This window comes from Toxorhynchites rutilus, chromosome 1, assembly GCF_029784135.1.
Source record: "Toxorhynchites rutilus septentrionalis strain SRP chromosome 1, ASM2978413v1, whole genome shotgun sequence".
NCBI lineage: Eukaryota > Metazoa > Arthropoda > Insecta > Diptera > Culicidae > Toxorhynchites > Toxorhynchites rutilus.
Window position 1 is genome coordinate 94,369,791 of NC_073744.1, and position 27,684 is coordinate 94,397,474.

At 42.2% G+C, this 27,684-nt stretch overlaps 1 protein-coding gene across 1 annotated transcript; it reads right to left on the reverse strand.

Annotated features, from left to right (window-relative positions):
- Positions 1 to 22,311: 22,311 nt before the first annotated feature.
- LOC129761197 (uncharacterized) lies at positions 22,312 to 27,684 on the reverse strand. Its single transcript, XM_055758912.1, has one exon. It carries the CDS (start codon positions 27,682 to 27,684, stop codon positions 22,312 to 22,314), a length of 5,373 nt encoding a protein of 1,790 aa, XP_055614887.1.

Sequence of the window (27,684 nt, forward strand, 5' to 3'; positions counted from 1 at the left end):
ATTACAAGAACGGATACGAACCTAACGCTTTGGCTCGGTTATTCAAGATTGCATTGAATGATATGCCTTTATACCTTCTGCTCACTGATATGATTGCTAAGCTTAGGTAGTACCACGTCAACCTTGCGGTTATATTATAAATATAACCATTTTTTTTCTATAACACTCCGCTGAAGCTCTTTCGGGACGAACGGTCGAAAAGCCTCCGTGGATACATCGCAATACAGAGGCGAAGAAACTACGGGTGATTTTAGTAATTTTAACTTTACTGATGTGTTGATTGAGGGACCAAAATTTTTTTCAGTTCGGGATCCGATTTCTGGAGCTCGGCCATACGATCGTAATCTATCAAATTAGTGGTAATAGAGTTGATACGACTAAGCATGTCGGCGACTTTATTATCTTCGCCAGACACATGCCGAATGTCTGTAGTATACTCACTAATAAAACTGAGTTTGCGTTGTTGTGTTGGACTTGCCTTCTCTGGTCGCTGATGGAATACAGTGGTTAGTGGCTTGTGATCGGTATACACACAAAAGTCTCGTGCTTGTAGTGTATCTCGAAAGTGTTTGACGGCTTCGTAAATAGCTATCAGTTCCCTGTCGTATGTACTGGCATTTTGTTGGCTCTCACTCAGCTTACGAGAGAAAAATGCGAGAGGCTGTGGCCCATCGTTTGTTATCTGGTGAAGAACCGCTCCTATGGCTGTGTTCGATGCATCGACATCCAAGGCAAGTTTGGCTTCTGGAGAAGGGTGAGCGAGAAGGGCAGCGTTTGCTGAATTTTCTTTACAATGCACAAAGGCCTCGCTCTAAACCTCACCCCATACGAGAACTTTTGTGTCGTTATGAACATTGCCTTCGATCATTCTTTGTAGAATTTGATGGTTTTCTGCGGCGCGCGGAATGATACATCTGTAGAAATTAACTGTACCGGGAAATCTCTTCATTTGTTTTGCGAATGTCGGCTTTGGGAAATCCAGAATTGCTTGCTATATGTGGCACGGGATATCGGTCTGGAACAGTTTTAGCATTCAGATTTGAGTAATCACCGCATGAACGCCACTTTCTATTTGATTTTTTGACGTAGGACTACGTCTAACCGGAAGATATAGGGGTGAAATGGAAATCTAGGCACTGAACAAGTAGGAAAAAATGCAAGATTTGGAACGCTTATAACTCGAGCATTTCCCAATAGATCGCAAAGGTTTTTGCATCAATTGATAGGAAATATATCTACGCATCTATCATAACGAATAACATTTCATTTTTCTTGAGATAAATAATTGAATAATTGTGAAATATCAAGCATTGTCCAAATGCACTATGTGCCCATTTTTGATTGGTCCATTTTGTGCTCCTCAAATCGAACCGACCAAAACGGGCAACCAGAGCAGCAGCGAAATAGAATGAAGCACGATTGGAAAGGAAAAAGAAAAAATATGAACGAAACATTGGTCGCAGTCTCACACATGCGTAATTCTCGAGCCAGCCAGTCAGCTTAAAAATCCCCGCTCCGCTGCCGTAACGATCATTCTCATTCAAACCGTACACCACATCGGTTCGCATCACAACACATCAACAAACCAACCCAAGCAGCCATTTCTGGACATGGTAAAGGAGGAAAAGTGAAGGGAAAGGCAAAATCCCGCTCGAACGGTGTTGATCTGGAGTTCCTCGCAAGGGTAGCTAGGCCGAGCGCGTTAGTACCAGTGCACCAGTCCACCTAGCCGGCGTTATATAGTTTCGGCCGCCGAAGTGATCGAGTAAGCTGGCAAAGCTGCTCGTGGCGATAAGAAAACCCGCATTCGGAACAGAACACATTCGGTTCGGTGGACATCAAGACAACAGGCAGTTGCAGCGAGTGGCGAGTGGCAAACGCAATCGCAAAACGGCATCAGGTAGCAGAAGAAAAAAGTTCATTCTTTATACAAACTGCTTTGGTGGCAAATCCAGAACAAGGCGGCATTGAGGGCGTTCGAAATGGTTTTTTTCAAAACCACGAGTACAAAGTTTTCGAAATTGGAACCATTCCATAAAACAAGGCGCTTTTCAGGGTCATTAAACCTTCCAAAAAAGAGTTTAGGAAATACAGTTCAATGCTTTCTAAAACATTATCCAAAATAATAATAAAACACAAATTGATTTTTTCATAATTTGTTTGCCAGGATCTGATGAGTATGTGAATTTGGCAGTTGTTCTGAGCTTATTGATAGTTGGGGACTTTCCTGAGTATTCAATTTTCACCAATTCTTAAATTGTTTCCAGATTGAAAGTACAGTAATTTACAATTAGTTCGACATTTAGCTAATTGGACGGACATGTAATGCGACATATTTAGTTGGACATTTTTGTAAACATAGAGATCCAAATTATGACCCCACATTGAAAGTCGACACTGTACCACTGTCATCGCAAATGTTCAATTACGGGTTAAAATCGCCTCCAATGCGACACTGAGTGGCGCTTCGGCACGTCGCATTGAATGTAATTTACTGTACAACATGTCACAAAGCTGGATGGGAAGAAATTTTCCAACTGTGAAAGCTGTGGCGAGTGGCAACAAATCGCTAAACAGGAAGGTTTAGCCGAACAAGATGGGGATATCGAGTGATAACAAAACAATAAACTCTTTAGATTGAAGATAATTTTGTGATCCTGAAAAGGACCCTTTTAGTCTGCATGTGAATCCAAAGAGCGAACAAATCGTAATGAATGTATTTTTTTGCCATCGCTCCCTTTTAACGCTCATTCGTTCGTCTCGTTGGACTCGCCCCTCTGGCTGAGTCTGCCGATTTGTCTCTATCCTGTGAGTGTGTACCGCTAGAGTATAAAACACGCGGACCCCCAAAAAATATTTTATTTTCTTTCAAACCGTAAACCCGTGTGGTTGTACGGCATCGGCATCGTGGACGTAACAAAGGAGGACAAGTTAAGGGAGAGGCAAAGTCCCACTCGAACCGTGCAAGTGTGCAGTTCCCCGTAGGTGTATCCGTCAATTGCTAAAAAAAGGCAAAGTCTCACTCGAACCGTGCAGGTCTCCAGTTCCCTGTTGGTCGCATTCACTGATTGCTCCGCAAGGGTAACTAGGCCGAACGGATTGGTGCCGAAGCACCAGTATACCTAACAGCGATTATAGAGTTTCGGCCGTCGGAGTGCTCGAGTTGGCTTGCAAAGCTGCTCACGACAATCAGAAAACTCGCATCAAGAACAGAGCAGCTTCGGTTCGGCGCTCATCAAGGCAACAATTAGTTTCAGTGAGTGGCAAAGTGTTTCTCCGGCACGTCGCATTAAATGTAATTTACTGAACAATATGTCACAAGTCGGATGGGAAGAAATTTTTCAACTGTGAAAGCTGTGGCGAGTGGCAAACGCAATAGCTAAACAGGAAGGTTTAACCGAACAAGATGGGAATATCGAGTGATAACAAAAACACAACACCAAAGGTTCTTTTCAGAACCATCAACATATTCATAAAGAGTAAACAGTAAACTAATCCATTTTTCAGGTAGATAGGTAGGTATTCACGTAGGAGAAGAAAATAAAACAATATATTTAAAATATATATTTAACAAAAGCTGTCCCCTTTGTATAGTCCTACGTCACTCCGGTTATGTCCCCGACATTACCCACCCGTCTTTTTTTTGCTAGATGCAGTGGCCTCGCCCAGCACCTTTTCGAGGGTTGACAAATACCTTGCTTTATAAAATTTGGAACTCAGTCTTTGCTTCCCTAAGCTTATCCACGGGTAGTCGACGAGTGGTGGCAGAACATTTACCATTAGTGATAATTTGATGTACAATGCTGGCATTGGTTGGCTTGTGCTTCATATTGAGTGTTGGGGCTGCAGTGGACAATTTGATGGATGATTGATTGAGTGTTGGGGCTGCATTACAAATTGCGCCGGTCGATAAGGGTGCTCGCGTTCCCAGCAGGAACCGAGCCGGGTGGGAGCAGAAACCGCTGTGTTCCTTCCCAGGAGGGCAACTGAGCCAGACTCCTTGGGTTGGCTTCGCCTTATGAAGCCAACGTCGCAGTTGGACTGGACTAGCGCTTGGCTAGCAGCAACCGCTTGCACTTGATGAGCCTTGAGAAAGGCTTTCTCTTGTAAACTCTTTTAAAAAACTTTTACTCTTTTAAGTTGCGGCAGAGATGGAGGATTGGATGTTCCGGCGGTCGGATGCAAACACCGGAGACTATGACTAATTACACTTTCATTTTATTTATGTTAACGTTTCCTCTTTAAATTTCTAAGTTATAATTCACTTTGATCTTCACTGTTTGGTGGTTGGGTAGCGACTGATGAGCTCCGCTGTGGGCGCATTACTTGTATGGAGTAGCACCGAAACGATCTTCTTCTTGCCGGCGGTGCAACTCCTTACTGCCGACGGTGCAGTTTCATTGCTGCTGCTGCTGCTGCTGCTACTAGAGATGGGCAAACCGTTCACGAACGGTACGAAAGAACTCATTCGCCGAAAAGAGTGAACGAGCGGTCGTTCTTTTTCAAAGAACGGTAGTTCTCCCCACGAACTGATTGCGAGCGAACGGTTTGTGAACGAACTGATTCCGTAAGAACGGTTTGCGAGTGAACTGTTTGAGAGTGAACTGTTGGAGAGTGAACTGTTTGTGAACGAACTGATTCCGTAAGAACGGTTTGCGAGTGAACTGTTTGGGAACGAACTGTTTGAGAACGAAGTGTTTGCGAACGAACTAGCGCAGCTGAACTGATTTGCGCTGGAAGGAATGGATGAATATTATGTTATCGTGATTGTTTGTATGATTGATTGTTAGTGAAAATCGCTGCTGATTTTTTCCCTGAATGAACATTATGATATATGATCTTACATGGAACCTGTGGATTGTCCAAAAAGAGAATATGAAAAATTGCACATATTTTGTGCGCATCAAATTATTACATAAACTTTTGTCGACCGATAAACATATTTTCACACACAGTTTGAGACTTTTCATGAAGCAGCTTATCTTTCCCCACTAAATTTCAAAAATATAATTCCAATACGTACACTATCCAATCTAACGATATCAATTAATAGCTGTCTATTGATGTTGGGTTCCAGCCAAAATTTTATATATACTATACCGCTGAACTAAAGAGCGAAAGAACGGTTCAAAAGAACTGATTCACTTAGATGAAAGGTTAGTGAGTGAACCGTTCATCAAAGTGAACTGTTTCGCCCATCTCTAGCTGCTACTGCTGCTGATGTTGCTTTCTTCCTCTTTCTGCTGGTCTCCGATTCACACTGCACCACGGCTCACGCAAAACTGAATGCTGTGCCGCGACAAGCATTGCATTTTTATGCCGTCGAGCACAGCGTGCTTTAGCGATGGCTGGCTCATAGTTGCAATGTGGGAGGGGTAACTCGTGGTGTGTGGTGTGGTGTGCAAATTCTGCATGCCGCGAGGTGAACAATGTTGGTGTGAAACGTTCTTTTGATGACGGTGGTCTGTTATCCCACCGTCAACGTTTGCTCCGGTGTCGATAAGATATCGATTAGATGTCTTCAGATCGTGAATGTGAATTCGTTTTTGACGTGGGACTACGTCTAACCGGAATATATGGAGGGTAAAATGAAAACCTAAACACAGAACATGCAGGAAAAAATGAAAGATTTCGAATGCTTATAGCTCGAACATTTCGTACTGGATAGGAGAGATGTTTGCATCACTTGATAGGGAATATTTCTACGCATCTATCGCAACTAACAAAATGTTGTTTTCCATTAGATAAACAATTGAATAACTGTAAAATATTAGGCGTTATCTAAACGCCCTAACTGCATCGTTCTGATTGGCCCGATTTACGGTTTCCCTAACACAGCCATCAAAACCAAGCAGCCTTGGGGAAATCGACATTGCAAATACATGAAAGTAGGGGGACTTTTGTTCTAATCGAAAAATGTTCCCTAACACAGACTTTAAAACCAAGCAGCGAAATCGGCATTGCAAACACACGAAAGAGCCTAGAGGCGAGTGAACTGAAAAGTTTAAACCCTCTTAAAGCCAAAAAGAAGAAATAGAACACACGAAAGTAGGGGGAGCTTTTGTTCCCACCGAAATGTGTTCCCTAATAGAGATTTCTAAACCAAGGTGCCTGGAGAAATCGGTATTTCAAATTCATGCAAGTCGGGGGTATTTTTGTTCCGACTGGAATGTGTTTCCCTAACACAGACTTCAAATCCATGAAGCGTGGGGAAATCGGCATTGCGAATTCATACAAATCGGGGGTATTTTTGTTCTGATTGAAATGTGTTTCCCTAACACAGACTTCAAAACCGAGGTTTCTGGGGAAATCGGCTCTGCAAATAAATGCAAACTGCGAGTACTTTTGTCCTCGCTTGCCTTTGTGCAGAGTGGAATATGTCTGTCCTAACATGATCTTCTAAACTTAGGAACCTGGGAAAATCGTGCAGCCACTAGAAGCGAATGAACTTCCCAGTTTCAAGCAAATTCGAGATTCGAGAAGTATGTACACTTTTGGGATGTAAACTTCAGAGGGAAATGTAAAATAAAATAATCGTTTGATAATTTTTTTTGTCTTTATTGGAAAGATTTTCAGCCTTAGGCTGGTTCATCAAACGTTTGATAATTCTTCCGTACATATATTTTGTTCTAGTCATCATACCAAACGTAAAAGGTCCGTCATTAAATTTACTTGTAACGAAGAACAATCAACCACAATAAATGAATTGACTTTACACGGCATTTGTTCATTTTTTTCACTCACAGAGCAAATATATTGAACTCAATTGAATTTGGAAACTGTTTCATTCAATCAAGAATTTAATCAATACAAACGAATGATTGCTAAGCTAAGGTAGTTCCACGTGAACCTTGCGGTTATATCATAGATATAACCCACTCATTTTTTTTGTATCCCATTTATTTATTTATCAGGCTCATTAGCATTTTATCTGTAACAGAGCCGGGTATTTATCGTGTACATGTACATATGTTTATGTTTCTATAAATTGTAAATTACACAGTAGAAGTAGTAGCCATTTAGGCGTTAGGTTTTTCTGTTCCATTACATTATGGTAAATTACACTGTAGTAGCCATTTAGGCGTAAGGATATTCTATCTGTTTTTCCATTGTTCAGCAGACCGGACAATGGAGACAGTTGATATTGATCATTGTTGGGTTATTTATAGAACAGCAGCTCGATGTTTCTTGCAGAGCAGAGCCGTTGTATGGATAAATCGATCTTTGTTCCACCGTGGATCGATCTCCATCGCTGATGATGGACGTAGTTATTCTATAACAACACAAAGATGGTCAATCGAGGGCCCTGAGTTTGAACTCACGATCGATCGCTTAGTAAGCGAACACGTAACCAAGTGGCTACGAAGACCCCTATTGTGTGAATTCGTTGGACGTTTGCGGAATGATTCAGGCTGCTGCTGGAATTTTGGTAAAGTGTGTGTTTGCTGCTTATTGCGTCTTGATCGTTATTACTGCTACTATGATTGAATTTTCTTTTGGTCGGGTGTACACTTCGACATTTCCATCGAAAAAAATACACTGACATCCGAATTATCTCCTTTTACCTTCTCGCATTTCCGAGCTTGTGCACCGTGGCGGTATTGAAATCAATAGATCCAGCGACGAGGTGTCTTGCTTCTCGCTGGGGTTCCATCTCGGCGAGTGTACGAGTACGTGGACGACTATTGTGTCGATCTCGCCCGCAAACGTTTCCAGACTTCATCAAGACGTCGTGATATGGTTTTGATGCGTTGTTTGAGTGACGATGTTGAAGATGATGATGGTAATGTTACTGCAGAGATCTGTTCGCGAGGAGCTTCCAAAATTTTGTCTGCAACTTTAGCTTGATCATCTAACGTAGCAGTGGGCATAGCAGCTATTATTGAACGAGCAGTGTTCGGAAGGCCAAAGATTCGAAAGAACGTTGTCTGTTCATCCTGCTCCACCCAAGCGTCGCATCTCAGACAAGAGAACACTATGCTTTTGGTCACCCAAAGACATTCTTGAGAGAAGGCTAGTTAGTCGTTGCGTTTCCGATGGTTGGAAATGAGCTATTACGGTACTTTTGAGAACATCGTATTTGTCGTTGGTGTTCGTTTCTTTACATCTAGATATCACTGAATGTAGAAATTTTGTACGTGGACAGAGAACGACGATCACCGCATTAAACTTGAATTTATCATTTTTGATTCCATTGACACTGAATGCTGCTTCAATTCAGTCTCAATTCTCGCCCCCTGACACAGCTAAGCTCAGATTCAAATGACCTGGAAGTGACTCCCGGGCACTTTCTGGTCCATCGTTCGCTAAAGGCCATCCCGGAACCCAGTATGCAAGAGGTTTCATTCAACCGGCTGATGCCGCTGGTCCACAAGAAGGAAACTGAAACCCTTCCATCAATCACAGTATTACACTGCGCATCAATGGGATGTCATCAGACCTCCCATTCATGTAAGCCATATTTTTCATTGAATTTCAAAAAAATCTCATTTATGTTTCATCCTCCAACGCTACGCGGCAATGACGTCTGCTTCAACCCATAACCACGAGCAATCCATCAACAAGGAAGATGTCAGATGCGACGAATCAATCCAGCCACAATTTGAAGGAAGTCGAACTCCATTGATCATCCTCTCACACTACGTTTAGCGCATTATCAGCTCATGCACAAGTGCGCTCAGTACTTGATGCCAACGGTCATCGCCCGCTAAGGGCCCGTGGAGGCCGGTTGCCTCCGCTCCAGGAAACCCATTTGACGAGGATGTAGAATTGAGGAGAGATCGATACGAGAGAAGGTATTTTTTTTTTTTTTTATTATCTGTGTTATAGTGACTTTCAACTCATTTGGCTGGTTCGTCACTTTTACTTCCATTTTTTGGAAGAATGTCGGGAGTGAGAATTGAACTCGTGACCTTTAGCGTGAGAGGCATGGATGTTACCACTACGCCAGATCGCCTCCACAGACGAGAGAAGGTTGAATCCACAGCACCATCCATTCAGGATTGAGTAGCTAACTAGGAGCAGTACTAATCCGTTTGACCATGGCAGCCGAGAGATCACATGGTCGGAGAAGACGAACTTATGCATCGCCCGAAGAAGCACGTGGTGTAGACGATCAAAGCCGAAGCAGAAGTAAACAACATACTGAATCAAACGAGCGGAGAGACAGACGCAAATTCAGATATCCAATAGTTTTTAAGAGACCATTTTTAAGTTGATCTCATTTAAATAAGCTGAATTCATAAACATTTGTTAAAGATCCATTCCGATAGTTACTAGTGATCAGTGATTGGTTAAAAAATACCTTTTTAACGGTGGCCGGCATGTTTAAGCGTTTCATACTTTATGGACGGACTGCTGCTATAAATTCTTGTTAGTCTAGCTCTGGCACCTAGCTCTATTCTTTTACGCGCCTCAACCGATCTGTTACCGCTCTTCCGGTTCATCGCCAGATACAAATCTCGATCACAGCAGCCCATAAAAAGCTTGAGCAGATGGTCTCTCATTATTCAATAAAGTGTCGAAAGTAACCCAGGTCAAGAACAATTCTCCGAATTATCGTGAATAAACGGAAAATGTAACTGGTCTTATAGAAACTTGACACTTGAAAAATACAAAAACTTTTGTTTGCGCTCAGAGTTTGCACACACACATATAAAAATCATGCAGTATATGGTAATCACAATTTGAAGCATTGAAATTTACAATGACACAAAGCAGCATGATTATCACCTGGTCTTTTAGAAGTTGGACAGAGTGTACGACTACAAATGGTTTATGGCTGTACTACCAAAACGTACGCGGCCTGAATACAAAAATTGACGATTTTTATGTGGTATGTGATTGCAATTACGACGTCATCAATGTTATGTCAGCACGTTATGTTAACACGAACTTTCTCGAGTTATCATTGTTTTGTGTCATCCGCCCGGAAGAACGAACTCAAGTTGATGCTATTTATACTGACATTTATACTGACGAATTGACCACCGAATCCTGTTGAGTAAACTATCCCGTTTTGGGTGGGAGTGTCGATCAATGCGTGTGACTCAACGCTCTTCATCTGTGTGGTGTATATTCCTCCGGATTGTGTAAACGACAATAATCTTATCGAAAAGCACTTGTTGTCGCTCGACTGGATTATCTCTCTTATGGGCGCGAAAGACAGTTTGACAATCCTTGGAGATTTCAACTCACGTGATGTAAGATGGGAGCAGAACATCCATAATTTTTATTTCCCTACATCTGACTCATCGACTGGACTGACATTCCGTAATCTGTTGGACGCTCATCGCACTTCAAGACTCGGACAAAAGAGCGGAGTTATGAATCGTACCAACCGTATGCTTGAGCACTGCCTGTGTGTGGAAATGTGTTCCAGCTGCTCCGTAATACCAGCTCCTGCTCCGCTCGTGAAAAGTTGCATACATCATCCCCCGTTGCTGGTCAGCATTGATATTTGCGTACGACGTGATTACAAGGACACGACAGAGATATAGTATACAACTTCGACAAAGCCAACTTCGATCCTCTCAAACGTTAATTGGGATGAAGAACTGGCCAATCGCGACATCAACGATGCGGCATTAACGGTATCGTGCATCATAATCTATGCCTATGCATAATAGTCCAGAAGATGCATTTAAGTGGAAATTAGCATTTAGAGCTTGAAAGTTATTCTCTAGACGAAAACGGTCTTAGACAAAGTTGTTACTCATGATAGAGCGCTCGCGTTTATGTTGTCAAAAATAGGGTGACCAATATTGTCGATAAAATAAAAAATCTAACTTTCTTATCTTTATAGATAGAGGTAAACTTTGTTCGACAATGTTGTAGCTCCAATTATTTGAGACATCTTTGTAGAACAAAGTTTTTCTCTATCTCTTAAAATAATCGATATAGCGTCTTTTTTTCTAAGTTACGTTAGGGTCACCATGAAAAAAAAACTGTTTTTTGCTCTAACTTCTATATTTCAAATTTTACATGCAAACTGTCTTCGAAAGACTTTTAGAGCTTACTAATACAAACATTTTTCGATACAGAACTTGTCAATATCTGAACTTTACACAAAGTTATTGATATTTGTTCCCAAAAAACATGCTCTTCTCATTTGTTTGTCATTCTTTCTGGGGCAAATATAAAAAATGTTTGTTGACGGAATTTGAAAGAGCAGATTTCACATTTTTATATAATGTGTAATTTTTAAAACTATGTTTTTTTTGTGTTTGAGTAAATTAAAATTGAAATAATGAGGTTTTGGATGAAAACCCATCAATAACTTTGAACAGGATTAAGATATTGACATGTTCTGCATCGAAAAATGTTGGTATTGATAATCTCTAAAAGTCTTACGAAAACCATTTTGATGTAGAATTTTAAATATAAAAGTTAGAGTAAAAAAATCCCGTTTTTTCATAGTTACCCTAATGCAACTCAGATAGAAGGCGCTAAAAACAACATTGTGGGAGATATTTATTGTTTAGACAAAAACTGTCTTAGACAAAGTTGTTACATATGATAGAACGCTCATTTTTATGTTTTTAACAAAAATAGGGTGACAAAAATTGTCGATGAAATGAAAAATCTAACTTTCTTATCTTTATAGATACAGATAAACATAGTTCAACAATGTTGTAGCCCCAGTTATTTTGAACAACTTTGTAGAACTAAGCTTTTTTCTAAGTTGCATTAGGGTGACCATGAAAAAACGTGTTTTTTCTGCTTTAAATTTTATATTTCAAATTCTACTTCAAAACTGTCGTACGACTTTTAGAGCTTTTATCTTAATCTTACTCAAAGTTATTGATGGTTTTTTACCCAAAAACTCATGGTTTCAATTTTAATTTACTCAAACACAAAAAATAACATAGTTTTGGAAATCACACATCATGTAGAGTGAAATATGCTCTTTCAAATGCCGCCAATAAACTTTGTTTACGTTTGCCCCAGAAAAAATTACAAACAAATGAAAAGAGCTTGTTTTTTGGGAAGAAATATCAATAACTTTGAGTAAAGTTGAGATATTGACATGATCTGCATCGAAAAATGTTTGTATTAGTAAGCTCTTTCGTAAGTAAATTTGAAATATAAAAGTTAGAGCAAAAAAAAAACAGTTTTTTTCATGGTGACCCTAACGTAACATAGAAAAAAGGCGCTATATCGGTTATTTCAAGAGATAGAGAATCGAAATTGTTCCATGCGACAAAAAATCCATGGAATCCCAGATTATCTACGCTCAGATTCTATTCCGCTGATATTTTCGGCAGAATATGGGGGCATAGTTAGATCTGATAAAATGTTCTTTACTGACGGTTCATTCATAAACGGGTCCACTGGCTTCGGCATCTTCAATGAAAATTCCAGTGCCTCTTTCAAACTCAAAGATCCTTGTTCCGTGTATGTCGCTGAACTGGGTGCGATATACTACGCACTGGGGAACATTGAAACATTGCCCATCGACCACTATTTTATTTTTTCAGACAGTCTCAGCTCAATAGAGGCAATCCGCTCAATGAAGGTTGATAAACGCTCATCTTATTTCCTAATAAGAATAAGACAACTATTGAGTGTTTCGGTCGAAAAATTATTCAAGATTACCTTAGCATGGGTTCCCTCTCATTGCTCGATTCCGGGGAATGAGAAAGCGGACTCGCTAGCTAAGGTGGGCGCTTTAGAAGGCACTCTTTTTGAAAGGCAAATTGCTTATAATGAATTTTTCCACATTCCTCGTCAGTACACGCTCGTAAGTTGGCAGCGCATGTGGAGTGGAGATGAGTACGGTCGTTGGTTACACACGATTATCCCTAAGGTCTCGACGAGTGCATGGTTCAAGGGATTGAATGTAGGTCGTGATTTCATTCGCGTGATATCTCGGCTTATGTCCAATCACTACAACCTAAACGCGCATCTCTATCGCATTGGGCTCGCAGCAAACAATCTTTGTGATTGTGGCGATGGCTACCACGACATCGAGCATGTTGTCTGGTCGTGTATCCGGTTCCATACTGCTCGCTCTCAGCTCTCTAGAGCACTGAGAGCACAAGGCAGACAATCGGAGTGCAGCGTCCCTTTAAATTAATTCTCATCTCATCATCTCATCAGACATTTTTCTAACCAGACAATATGAGAATCCAATAAAGGATTCTACAATAAGAATGAGCAACATAAGAATGCCGGAATTTTCCATACAGATGGAAAATTCCATGAATACGATAGGCAGCAGTAAATAAATAAATAGAAAGGAGGTAGCAGAATAGGTGAACTCTGCCTGAGTTCAGTCGGTAGAGATAAAGATTAAACATGATGAATAATCAGCTAGGTAGAAATATAAACAGAGTAGGTCACAAGATAGACAAACTCTACCTAGAGTTTGTCGGTAGAAATTAAGACATTAATGTTATCGTGAAGAGAAGTAAAATAAAGAAAAGGGAGTCGGTCGTGAGCCACGCAGGAGAACGGTGGTGTCTCCTGAAAACCAAGAAGATGTGTTTTTTGTGTTTTAGAACATAAGAATGCCGTGAGGCCGCTTGGGGCGCTGTACATTGTGGTGACAGCGGTGGGATGCTGTCCAAGTGGGGACAGCAGCCCACCCATCGTTGTGTTAAGTTTTGCGTAAAAAAAAAATATCAGTGACAAAAGTGATTGTTTCAACAGTTTGGCGAAAACTCAAAAAAAAAAAATCAATTACTGCCCGTTAGAAGGACTTTCTGGAAACATATTGAGCTCCGAGCACCATGCAAGAACGTGCTGGCGGGGCAAGCAACCCAAAGAGTGTAAGAAGTGTAAAGAAAACAAACGAAGTTTTATTGGGAGAGATCAATTATGAACTGAAGTGCTGAAAAGAAGGAAGAATTACACAGTCGATAAGAAGAATAAAGAACAAAATTCGCGGTTCAGTTAAATGCAGTAATGTTCCGCAACCTAAAAACGAATAACAACTCGGTGTTCCTCAAGTTCATCAAATAGTTCGGCGTGTCTTCACAGAATTGGAACTCGATGGTGATATGCATTCAGTCGATGTGCAATAAGTCGGGCGAGTATGGAAAACCATCCGTTGGCCAAAGGAGGCGGACCAGAAAGAATGGATTCTTGGAGGAACAAATGGTAATCTCATTGTGACGCGGGTCCAACGAAAGGACAACACAGAAGGGCATCAGTTTAGGTAACGCAAGATAAAAAAATATCATATTCTACCAACGTATTCCCATTAGCTTATGTGTATCATGAAAAGTTAGCAGAGTAGGTTGCCAAATTAATGAAATCATAAAACAAAGTAATTGCAAATATGCGAGAAGGAAAGACAAATCAGCCGTAAAAATCGGAAAAATCACATATGTTCCCCGTTAACTATTTGAAGTATAAAATCATTTAATCGTTTTCTCTGATGCATTATTATGGTATTAATGAATATAAGAAAAAAAGAGCAAATATTCCATCCATTCTGTAAAAACTGCTTATTTAGTTTGAAAAACAACATTCATGCCTCCCATACTTTAATAGTATGTACAGGGTAATATGGGGAAAGTACATATCGAATTAAAAAAAAAAATGCGTGATTCTTTCTTACACACACGCTTTGAAGTGGGATTTTTAGAAAAAATGAAGATATTGAGTCGTATATGTCTACAGCCAAATAATAACGAGAATGAGTCCATCAATCGCTAAAATAGCTTTTGATTGTACCGAAGGGCTGGAAGGCCAGGAATTCATTCCTGTAAGGACATGTATAAATCGATATTTACATAAAAGTTCACGAGAAACTAGAAATGTGGGATATAACGATGATATTGACGAATGATAAAGAAAAATAAAACGAAGTAGCGCTATGAAAGCGAAGAAGCAATATATTCAAGAAAATTAATATAATATATGAAATAAGAAAGGGATTTTAATAAACATATTGTACGAAGAGGCTGTAAAAGCTCTACTATGTTAATCGATAAGACTTTTTGGGACATTTCAAGGAGATATGATCGTCCTTATTTTTGCATTTTTAAATTGGCGGAAATTACAGAATTGAAGGGATAATTATTTAAATAGCATTCCGAAATTAAGAACAGTAACTGAACATTCGTCTGTTTAGGGAAATCGAAACAGATTGAATAGATCATAATGAATCGTTTATCAACACACCACACATCACAATATATCAGCATATTGTGGATGCTGTCAGAGTTGAAGGAATTTTTATTAAAATTACATCCGGAATATAAGAATATAAACTGAAGAAAATATTGTTAACGATTTTTCGACATGTCGAGCTCAAATCACATTGACTAGTGTTCTGCACTATTTTACTATTTTTTTATCAGGCGGCAACATCACTTTTCATACTGTTTCATTGTTTTGTGAAACTCCCAACAATTGACATACAAAAAAAAAAATCGGATTAGTATAATTTTATCAATTCACATACATTAGTACATTAGGGAGTTAGGATATATACATATATTAAAGTGAACTATCATTTTTGAAGAAAACTCACATATACATTTACAAAACAATTATAAAGTAATAACATATAAAAAAAAACAAAAAAAAAATCAAGAGAAACATAGTTATATAGATAGATATTATGACAAACAAAAATATATTTTTCATTCGTTCGATAACTCGCAAGTAGATCGGATAGGTTTTCGAAACGATCCAACAAAGGTGTTTTTTTCCACATCGAATCAGACTGTGTTTTTTTTCATCGGTTGCGCTTGCGAGTAGAGCGAAGCTCAAAGTGGTGCGCGACCGAGACGCAGAGGATACAATTCAGACAGATTTATCACACACGCCACACAGCAGCGGCAAGTATAAGCTTATTTTTCTTTTGTCCTCCTATCATTCCTTCTACCATCTGTGCTCGATTTACACCATTGTTCATCTGTGTGTTTACCAAATCGGCAAACGTTGGCATTAGGGGTGTCTATTTTTTCTTGGTTACATTACCGTTGAAATTTTATTGGAACTTTTTTTCATTTTAGAATTTTATATAAATAAAATAAATTAATATAAATATTATCCGCAGCATAACCTTATAAAATTTTTTTTTTTACTTATTCATTTTGATAATTATTATATTCTGTTCATATCGAACAGTTGGCCGATTTTTCTAATATGGCTGAGGGACCCCCCGTTGACGCAATTGAATATTTCTGATACCGAACCTCCTCCTGAAGAGCAGGAGGATGAAGCAGAAATTGAGGTAGAAAATTCTGTTTACGAAGTTGATAGTTCCGAAGATGAGGAAATCGACGAGAAACAGGATTTTCGTCCTAAAGAATACCCTGAAGGCTCCAAAGGCCCATTCATTGTGTACTTTAGACGAAAATCCAAACCTCTCTATGTCATTCGTATCTCGAAGGAACTAACTCAACATTTTTCTGACGTTACCGAAATTACACGGATGGGGCCAGACAAACTACGAGTTGTCGTCTCAAGCAGGACCCAAGCGAACAAAATAACGCGCTGCGACCTCTTTGCGATTGAGTATCGTGTATACGTACCCTGTTGCAACGTCGAAATAGACGGCGTAATAACCGAAAAGGGTTTGACCCGAAAAGAGATAATCGATGGTGTCGGTCGCTTCAAGAACTCCACACTAAAAACTGTGAAGATTCTTGCATGCGATCGACTGAAATCTGTGTCACATAAAAATGACAAAAGAATTCTCAATCGGACAAACTCTTTTCGTGTGACTTTTGAGGGTTCCGCCCTTCCAAATTACGTTGCAATAGGGGCACTTCGTTTACCTGTTCGATTGTTTGTACCCCGGGTAATGAAATGCAACAAATGTATGCAACTCGGTCACACGGCCGCCTATTGTTGCAATAAAAAACGTTGCGCAGATTGTGGAGAGAGCCATGATGAGAATCCTTGCGCGAAAGAGCACAAGTGTCTTCATTGCGGCGGGACTCCTCATGATCTTATTCAATGCCCGGTGTACAAACAACGAGGGGAAAAACTCCTTAAAGGAGTTCCTTAAAGGAACGTTCCAAGCGGACTTTTGCAGAAATGCTTAAGAGTTCCGTGCCAACGACACAGGACAATCCCTACTCCATTCTGCAGAACGACGACTGTTGCTGACGCTCCCAATGCCGGATGTTCCGGTACATCGCAGGGTGCCATCAGGAAAAGAAAAATTACTTCTTTTCCATCACTCCCCAGAAAGAATACCGAAACTTCCCAAGTTGGAATGAAGCCTCGAACTGAACGTGCTGAGAATAGGCCGAAGCAAGTACCTCCCGGTTTACGTGGTCATGCTACCAACCAGGGGTGCTCAGCACTTCCCGGAACAACAACGAACACGTCTGTTCCATTTTCGCGGTCGAAGCAACAGCCACTACCTGGCCTGCTTGCGCTTTCAGACCTTGTGGATAACATTTTAAATGCTTTAAATATAAATGATCCTCTTAAAAGCATAGTATTATGTTTGCTTCCGGTTGTGAGAACATTTTTGAAAGAAAAATGTGGCTTTTTAGCAGCGTTCATTTCCCTCGATGCCTAATTCAGCGCAAGAGGTCAAGGATTTGACCACTGTCATACAGTGGAATTGCAGAAGCATAATCCCTAAACTAGACCAATTTAAATTTTTAGTTCACAGTTCTAACTGTGATGTATTTTCTCTCTGTGAAACATGGCTTTGTTCAGCCGACGAGCTGAATTTTCACGATTTCAACATTATTCGCCTAGATCGTAACGACTCGTTTGGTGACGTACTATTGGGGATCAAAAAACGTCACTCCTTCTATAGAGTCACTATCCCATCGATTACAGGCATTGAAGTTGTCGCTTGCCAGATACAAATCAATGGCAAAGAACTCTGCATTGCTTCGATATATATTCCTCCCAGGACTACGGTAGGCCGCCATCAGTTCTTTGATATTATCGAGGCATTGCCGGAGCCGCGGTTAATCTTAGGTGACTTCAACTCCCATGGAACAGCATGGGGGTCACTCTACGATGACAACCGTGCCACGTTGATTTATGATCTGTGCGACAACTTCAACATGACAGTTTTAAATACTGGGGAAGCAACTAGGATAGCCAACCATCCTGCACGGACAAGCATGCTAGACATATCTCTCTGCTCTTCTTCATTATCCCTGGATTGCACATGGAAGGTAATCCAAGATCCCCACGGTAGTGATCATCTACCAATAATTTTATCGATCGCCAATGAATCAAAATCTAGTGAGTCAGTCGATATTGCGTATGACCTCACGAAGAATATTGACTGGAGAAAATTCGCAGAATTAATATCTGAAGCAATCATTTCGATGCATGAACTTCCTCCCCTTGAAGAGTATAATTTTATATCAAGTTTGATTTACGATAGCGCACTTCAAGCTCAAAAGAAACGTATACTACCACTTTCCGACGTCGTCCTCCATCACTTTGGTGGGACAAGGAATGTTCAAAGGTCTACCTTGAAAAATCATCCGCTTTCAAAAAATTCAGGAAAACTGGATTAGTGGAATGGTTTCGAAAGTACCAAGCTCTAGAAGCCAAACTAAAAGGTCTGATTAAAGCAAAAAAGCGTGGATATTGGCGGAAGTTCGTCAATGGTGTGTCAAGGGAGACCGCTATGAGTACTCTTTGGAATACGGCTAGGAAAATGCGTGGCTGGAACCATACCAAAGAAAGTGAGGAATACTCTGACCGTTGGATTTTCAAATTTGCAGAAAGGTTTGTCCCGATTCTGTTCCTGCACAAAGCGTCGTACGCGATATTCCGCTCCAATGCGATTATGAGAATTTTTCGATGGTAGAATTCTCAATTGCCCTCCTCTCATGTAACAATTCAGCTCCGGGGTCGGACAAGATTAAATTCAACTTGTTGAAGAATCTTCCCGACTTGGCAAAACAGCGTTTGCTGAACTTGTTCAACAAGTTTCTGGAGCTGAATATTGTCCCGCATGACTGGAGACAAGTGAGAGTGATAGCCATACGAAAACCCAACAAGCCGGCTTGCGATCACAACTCGTATAGGCCGATTGCAATGTTATCCTGTATTCGCAAATTGTTAGAGAAAATGATTGTACTTCGTTTAGACAAGTGGGTCGAAACGAACAATTTGCTGTCAAATACGCAGTTTGGCTTCCGCCGAGGTAAAGGGACGAATGATTGTCTCGCGCTGCTATCTTCTGAAATCCAAATCGCATTTGCTCGCAAAGAACAAATGGCTTCCGTTTTGACGTAGGACTACGTCTTTCATTTCTATACCGGGGTGTAAAATCAAAGTTTCGAAAACGAAAGCGTTACGCCGGAGACCGAGATTTTGAGCGTTAATAGCTCCTAAACAACTGAACGAAATGGTATGATAAACACTTCATTCGAAAGATAAAATGTCTACGCGTTCTATACTTGTTACTTTTTGATCCAAAAACTTGTTTCAATAGTCTTGAAATTGCCTTCAATACAGGCTATTGAAATCACCAATCGGTATATAAGCGAGCGCCGCTCGGAAATCCACTCAGTTCTAATTGAACAGCGATTGGAGCATGTTGTCGCTGTTGTGGTGAAGCTCTTCGTTTAACATGAAAGCGCGGATGAACGGTGTCACCAAGAGCCTGTTTGTGCACCCTAGGCCAGAAGGGAATCTATCAGGAGGAGAGTGATGCCACAAACGGTTCCCTGGGAAGACATCGCTACACACACATACACGCGCGGCTATTAACAGGTGGTTATCGAGTTGCCATTAACCACTGGTGGGCCCAGTATCGAGGAAAATGTGGAAATATCTAATCGTTACTGAAAATAATCTGCCAGTTCCTCTGGGAATTTTCAAAATATATTCATGTGAAAGAGTTTAATTGAATGTTTTCTATCCATGTTACACTGTGACCAAATATGTTTCAATCAAGTGCTATTAACAGGTTGTTATCGAGTTGGCATTAACCACTGGTGGGCTTCCAGTATCGAGGAAAATGTGGAAATATCTAATCGTTACTGAAAATAATCTGCTAGTTCCTCTTGGAATTTAAAAATACATTCATGTGAAAGAGTTTATTTGAATGTTTTCTATCCATGTAACACTGTGACCAAATATGTTTCAAGCAAGTGCTATTAACAGATGGTTATTGAATTAGCATTATCCACTGGTGGGCTTCCAGTATCGAGGAAAATGTGGAAATATCTGATCGTTACTGAAAATAATCTGCCAGTTCCTCTGGGAATTTAAAAATACATTCATGTGAACGAGTTTATTTTAATGTTTTCTATCCATGTAACACTGTGACCAAATACATTTGGTTTTGTGATTTTTCAATCAATCGCAATTAACAGGATAGCTTCTGAAGATTATTCTTCCCCATCAGTAGGATATTTCCGTATCCAATATTGTATGCGCCCGCAATCGATTATTGGTCAGTCGCCGAAAGTTCCGAGCTCAGAGAGTTCATTCCCCTCTAATTTGCCTTCCAAATTGCCATCGTAAGCCACACCTTCTCTCGATTCAATCACACACAAAAAGCATACTTAAGCGATATTCTGGTGGTGAGACACATTCATTTTTCGTGAGGACATCGACAAGACAACATCGTTGCCTAACGTGCTGGAGGAGGTGGACGGCGAAGGATCGACACATACAAGCGCAGAATTCTTGCCGTTTGGATGCCATTCAGCATCGAGAAAGTTCCGGAAAGATCTAATCATTGCTGGAAAATAATCTGCCAGTTCCTCTGGGAATTCAAAAATACATTCATGTGAAAGAGTTTATATTTGAATGTTTTCTATCCATGTAACACTGTGACCAAATATTTTTCAATCAAGTACTATTAACAGGTGGTTATCGAGTTAGTATTAACCACTGGTGGGCTTCCAGTATCGAGGAAAATGTGGAAATATCTAATCGTTGCTGGAAAATAATCTGCCAGTTCCCCTTGGAATTGAAAATTACATTCAAGCGAAAGAGTTTATTTTAATGTTTTTTATCCATAAAATATCCATATAATACATTTGGGTTTGTGATTTGTCAATAAAGTACAGTTAGTAGGTTAGCTTCTGAAGATTATTCTTCAGAACAAGGTTTTTCGTATCCTATATTGGATGCATAAAACCTTGTGCCTCCAACGTAACGCTCTCGTTTTCGAAGTCCCCCAAATATTCATTCATTCAGAATGGATTTAGATTCAACTTCAAACAAATGATCTCTAAATCAACGATAGTCCTACGTCACCCTTGCGGTTATACCATACATATAACCCACTTCCTGTTTTTCTCGATATCAAAGGGGCATTTGATTCAGTTTCCATGGAAATTCTCTCAGAGAAGCTTAATAATCGTGGACTTTCACCAATTCTGAATAATTTCCTGTACAATTTACTGTCAGAAAAGCACATGAATTTCTCTCATGGCAACTCAAAATCTTCTCGTTACAGTTTTATGGGCCTACCGCAAGGCTCCTGCCTAAGCCCCCTCTTGTACAGTTTTTACGTCAATGATATGGATGATTGTCTAACTAGAGACTGCACGCTGAGACAACTTGCAGACGATGGAGTTATTTCCATCACGGGTACTAATCTCGTCGCTCTGCAAAAGTCGTTGCAAGATACCATGAACAATCTGTTCACGTAGGCCCTCAAGCTGGGTATCGAATTCTCTACGGAGAAAACTGAAATGGTCGTTTTTTCTAGGAAGCACGAACCCGCCCAATTCCAGCTTCACCTATCCGGCAAAACGATCCAACACTCTATGTTTTTCAAATACCTGGGTGTATATTTTGATTCTAAATGTACCTGGGGGAGACACATTGCGTAATTGAAACAGAAATGCCAGCAAAGAATCAATTTTCTCCAAACAATAACCGGAACATGGTGGGGTGCCCATCCAGGAGACCTCATTCAGTTGTACAAAACAACGATATTGTCAGTGTTAGAATATGGCAGTTTTTGCTTCCGATCAGCAGCCAGGATTCATATTCTCAAGCTGGAGAGGATACAATATCGTTGCTTGCGTATAGCCATGGGGTGTGTTCGGACCCGTCTCGGTTTGATGGTCAGAGGGTCTGGGTTCACCTATTTCGATTCTTCCTTCTTCAGTACACGCACTCAAAAACGAAGCAATTTTCTCGAACTAATTTATTTGCTACAATGTTCTATAGCGACCGACGCGGTTGGCTGTCTTTTTCCGAATGAAAAAATTTATTATCTCTATGGATACTAGAAAACAGGAAAAAGCAAAGCTTGCTTAGTAGTTTTTACGGGGGTGCTCGGAAGGAGCATTACATAGAATTCACGCGCGGCATATGATGTGCGTGAACATGCCGGCCACCTATATCCGCATGAGGATTTACTAAATCTATATTACAATTATTTTATCTTCATCACTTGTTATGTCCTTGTGCTTCATAGTTGTGAGTAGGTGACGTCACGTCCCTCGGGGTTCCACTGGTTGACTGCAGAAGGCAGGAGGTTGATGGTTGCCCTCTCGAGTCCTTCTCAAACGGCAACAGGCAAACACGAGACGCCGGCCGTTTGTATATCCCTTGCGATGTCCTCAGAGTCACTACTCTGACCACTCCGTCCGGGCCAGGGTGGACTTCAGTGATACGGCCGAGGGGCCAAGAGTACGGTGCTTTGTCATCCTCCTTCAGGACGACCATCTGTCCGACCTTCAGTTTGATCGGTGGAAAGGCACGCTGGTTGACGTTATGGAGTTGCGAGATGTACTCCCTTCGCCAACGCTTCCAGTGCTGCTGGATGAGCTGTTGAAGTTGTTGGTAGTGTTCGAGCCTATTGGTTGGAACGCCTGTATAGTCCGGATCTGGAATCGCCAACAGCGAAGATCCGGTGAGAAAATGACCCGGGGTCAGGACATCCAATTCGTCGGGGACCTCGGAAAGGGGTGTCAAAGGGCGAGAATTCATTACCGCTTCAACCTGACCAAGAACGGTGGTCATATCCTCGAACGACAGCCGACGTTGTCCGAGAAGTTTCACCAGAGAAGACTTAGCGGATTTGACGGCGGCTTCCCAAAGACCACCGAAGTTTGGAGCTTTCGGTGGAATTAATTTCCACACGATTCCATTCTGAGCCGCTTCGTTGCTAATGGTGGTTGCGCTTGAGGAATCATTGAGCAGATCGTATAGCGCTCGGAGTTCGTTGCTAGCTCCTTTGAAATTGAGCCCGTTGTCCGATTGGATTTCGGCAGGAACGCCTCGTTTTCCAACGAAACGACAAAGAGCGGCGATGAATTTAGCTGTCGACAAATCGCCCACTAACTCCAAGTGAACTGCTTTGGTACAGAAGCAGACGAAAACAGCGATGTAGGCCTTCTGCGCTGCAGCTTTGCGGTGAACGGGTTTGAGGTAGATTGGTCCACAGAAATCTACGCCAGTAGTGGCAAAAGGTCGAGCGGGAAGTGTTCGAGAACGAGGAAACTGTCCGGGAGGTTGAGTGACAGGGACAGGGTTGCTTCGGAAACAGCGAATGCAATTCCGGTAAGTATAGCTTGCTAGAGACATGCCATTCAGGGGCCAATATTCCTGGCGGACTTGTGCGAGCGTCATACGTGGGCCAGCGTGAAGGGAGAGCTGATGGTATGCAACAGCGACAAGACGCGAGAACGAGTGTTTGCTAGGGATGATGATGGGGTGCCTTACGGGAAACGATTCGTTCGCGGCTTCAAGCCGGCCACCAACACGGAGTACGCCTTGCTGATCGAGAAACGGGTTGAGGAGTTTCAGCGGTGAACGGACTGGGACGACGCGATGATTGGATAGCTCCTTAAGCTCTGTAGCGAACGCTTCCTGCTGCACCTGACGAACCAAAACTTGTTTTGCGACTTGCAGTTCTGCGACACTGATGTGAGAGATGTCAGGAATTTCGTTGTGTCGACGCTGACATTTCCGCGCGAAGCGTAAACAAAGAGCTGTTACTCGAAGCAACTTCCAGTACGATGAGATACGGTCGATTAGTGGATGTGGTTCCATATGTGTTAAAGCGGTTAAAATGATCCGTTTTCGTTCTAATTGGTCTTCCGGTGGATCATCATACCGTTTGGGATTATTCCAGTGTTGGTCCAGCAACGATAACCAAGCAGGACCGTGGAACCAGTTTTGCAGATCGACAAAGTCCTTCGGTGTGACTCCTAGTGACACGAGATCGGCTGGATTCTCCGTCCCCTTGACGTGATTCCATCGATGACCTTTCGTCCATTCCTGGATTTGTGAGACACGGTTCGCAACGTACGTCGGCCAGACATAGGATGGTGATCTCAACCAGCAAAGGACCACCGTCGAATCAGACCAAAACCAAGCTTCAGTGTCGTCCATCTTTAGCGCATGTCGTACTTTTTGGTAGAGTTTCGCTGCGAGCAACGCCCCGCAGAGCTCCAACCTTGCGATGCTGACCCTTTTCAGCGGTGCTGGTCGTGATTTTGATGACAATAACTCCACCTTGATCAGTCCCGTTTGACTAATCGTTCGAGCATAAATACACGCCCCATACGCCGCCTCCGACGCATCTGAGAAGATGTGAAACTGCACCAGGTATGGCTGCGAGCAGAAGGCGAAACGATTCACCTTAACATTAGAGAGGAGAGGAAGTTGTTCGTAGAATTGAGCCCACCGTTCCGTTAATTCCTGTGAAAGTGGCTCGTCCCAATCTTGGGTAGCCACCCAGAGCTGCTGCATCCGAACCTTGGCCCATGTTATGACTGGACCAATGAGTCCGAGTGGGTCGAAAAGTCGTGCAATGACCGAATACACCTGTCGCCTAGTCCAGCAACCGATTATGCTAGATGTGGAGACGTCGATACCAAGTACATCCGGCCCCGGTTTCCAAATGACACCTAGCGCCTTCACTTGCTCTTCCTTGTCGAGCACCAATGTAGTTTGCGTTCCTAAATCTTCTGCAGATACGCCTTCCAGCACGCCTTCCGTACTGGAATTCCATTTGCGCAATCGAAAACCACCTTTTGGTAACAACTGCTCAAGTTCCTGTCTCAGTAATACCGCTTCTTCCACAGAATCAGCGCCTCCGATGTAATCGTCTATATAGAAATCGTCGACGAGCGCCGCTTTCGCTCGTGGGAACGCATCGCCTTCATCTTCCGCCAACTGCTGGAGTGATCGAGTAGCGAGGAAAGAAGAGGGCGCCAAACCAAATGTTACCCGTTGTAACTCGTAAGTCTTTATCGGATCGGATGGAGAGAACCGCCAGAGAATGCGTTGGAGTGGACAGTCGTCCGAATGCACCTTCACCTGTAGGTACATCTTTTCGATGTCTGCGACTAACGCTACCTTGTGCTTGCGGAAACGTAAGATCAGATCAATTAGTTGATCCTGAATAACCGGCCCCGTCATCAGTGCATTGTTAAGGGAATAATTACTGGTTGTCTTGGCTGATCCATCGAACACTGGTCGAATCTTTGTTGTCGTGCTGGTCTCCTTGATGACCGGATGATGTGGCAAGTAACACACGAGCCGATGCTCAGACCGTTCCTCCACATCTTCGACCAATAACATGTGCCCGTTGATCAAGTAGTCTCGTATGGAGTCACTGTACCGCTTATGCAAATCTTCATCCCGCTTAAAACGCCTCTCCAGCTGAATCAATCGCCGTACCGCCATTTCTCTTGAGTCTCCGATCATCTTTTCGAAACCCAATCGTTTTGGGAGCCGAACCACATATCGTCCTTCGGTGTCACGCGAAAACGTGACTTTATAATGATTTTCGCAATCGATTTCTTCTTGTGTTAGCCGCGGAACGTCCTGAATCTCCTCAATAGTCCAGAATCGCTCGATCTTCTGCTCCAATGAGTTGTCAACTGCCACATGACAAACGGGAACTGGATTCATTCGACCTAAGTTAACCTTTCCTGCTGCAACCCACCCGAATACTGTGTTGACGAATAGTGGACGCCCGTTGCCTATGCGCTGGATTTGAACCCGGCCACCATTGAGCAGGAGGAACTCGTAGAAATATTCCAATCCGAGAAGAAGGTCAATCGCACCACGTTTGTTGAACCCTGGATCAGCTAACTCGATGTCGGTTGGAAGATTCCAGTCTCCAATGGGGATAGTCGCTGATGGTTGGTCCTCAGTCACTTTCTTCATTACAAAGAATTCCATCGGTACTGAGTAATCGCTTATTCGAGATGAAATCGTCGTCGACACGGAATGTGAAACTCGAAAAGTAGAACTACCAATACCAGAAATCGGCACACTAACTCCTTTCCGAGGTAACTTGAGAATCTGACACAGACGATCCGAGATAAGATTTGCCTGTGACCCACTGTCCAAAAGCGCCCTTGCCAGATGTGACCGCCCGTTGCAGTCCTTTACCGACACCAGTACCGTGGAAAGGAAGACATGATACTCTCGATGTTCTGTCGCGACGTTGGAAGCGAAAATTGTGGCCACTGAACTCTGCACCGTTTGCAAAGAATCGTCTGTTGAAACCACATGTGTGGAAGGGCTTGTTTGTTGCCGATTCGAAGACGGCACCTGCGTAGTTGGATTAACAGTTGGAGTGAGAGCCGCCGCGTCTATTCCAGGGTGGAGAAGAGAATGGTGTTTCTTGCTACAAGTGCGACAACGGAAACGCGAAGTGCAGTCACGATTCAGATGACCTTGTTTCAAACAGTTACTGCACAGCTTCTTAGAGTTGACTACTTGGAAACGTTTCTCTAATGACATCTGGCCAAATGCAGGACAGCTTGTGAGGTAATGTCGACCGTTGCATTGAAAACACTGCATCGAGGGAGTGTCCGTGGTTGCATGCACAGAAAATTTGGAACCCGATTTCTTGAAGCTGGAGTTAGCGGTGGAGAAATGTGATGGCAGATTCTCCGAACGTCGATCGACCGCTACAGCATCCAGGATCCGTGTCTGTCCTTCAAGAAACTCCATAACATCTGCGAAAACAGGATCGTCTTTCTTGACCGCACGCTCCTCCCAGTCCTTCAGCGACTCATCGTCAAGTTTCGACACCAACAGCTGCATCAACATCGCTCCCCAGTCCGTAGTAATTTCTCCTAGTTGATCGAGAATTTTCGTATGTCGATCGAAGCATTCAATTAACTCGTGTATTCCATTTGCCGACCTCTTCTTCACTTTCGGGTATTGCAACATCGCGTTTACATGGCGTTTCTTCTGAAGGTATTTATTCGAATAACGTTTCACCAAGGCAGACCAGGCGACCCCATAACTAGCTTCGCTCATTTGGAAGGAATCCACCACCTTAAGTGCTTCACCCCTTAGAGACGCTCGCAAATGATGAAATTTTTGGATCTGATTTAAATCCGTGTTTTCATGAATCAATGATCGGAAAGTATCAAAGAATGGCAGCCATTTATCGTATTCCCCACTGAACTCTGGCAAGCTGATCTTGGGCAATCGAATGCCAGTACATGCACCCACATTCCTATCTCTAATGGAAGAAGTAGCGGTGGGAGAGGGTGGAGAGAATGGTAACTTGGACCTCAACCCTGCCTTTACCTTAAAAAACAGCTCCTCGAAATCCGCTCGAAACTGCTCATGGGCCGCCATGTTATTTTCATCCTCCTCCAATTCCTCAATGTCACCTTGGACGCTTTCAAATTCGCTCCACTTCTCATCCAGTTTTGCTATCCGTTCTTGCAGTTGGTGGACGTCGGTGTCAGCGTCGTAGTTCTTAACAAACTTTTCGGTCCGGTATACGAATCCAATAACAGCCTCTCGGAGTTGAAGGTTTGCCTTCATCTTCTTCCCCAT

Excerpts from the sequence above, each read along its gene's own strand:
- LOC129761197 (XM_055758912.1), bottom strand. The coding sequence starts at position 27,684 with ATGGGGAAGAAGATGAAGGCAAACCTTCAACTCCGAGAGGCTGTTATT.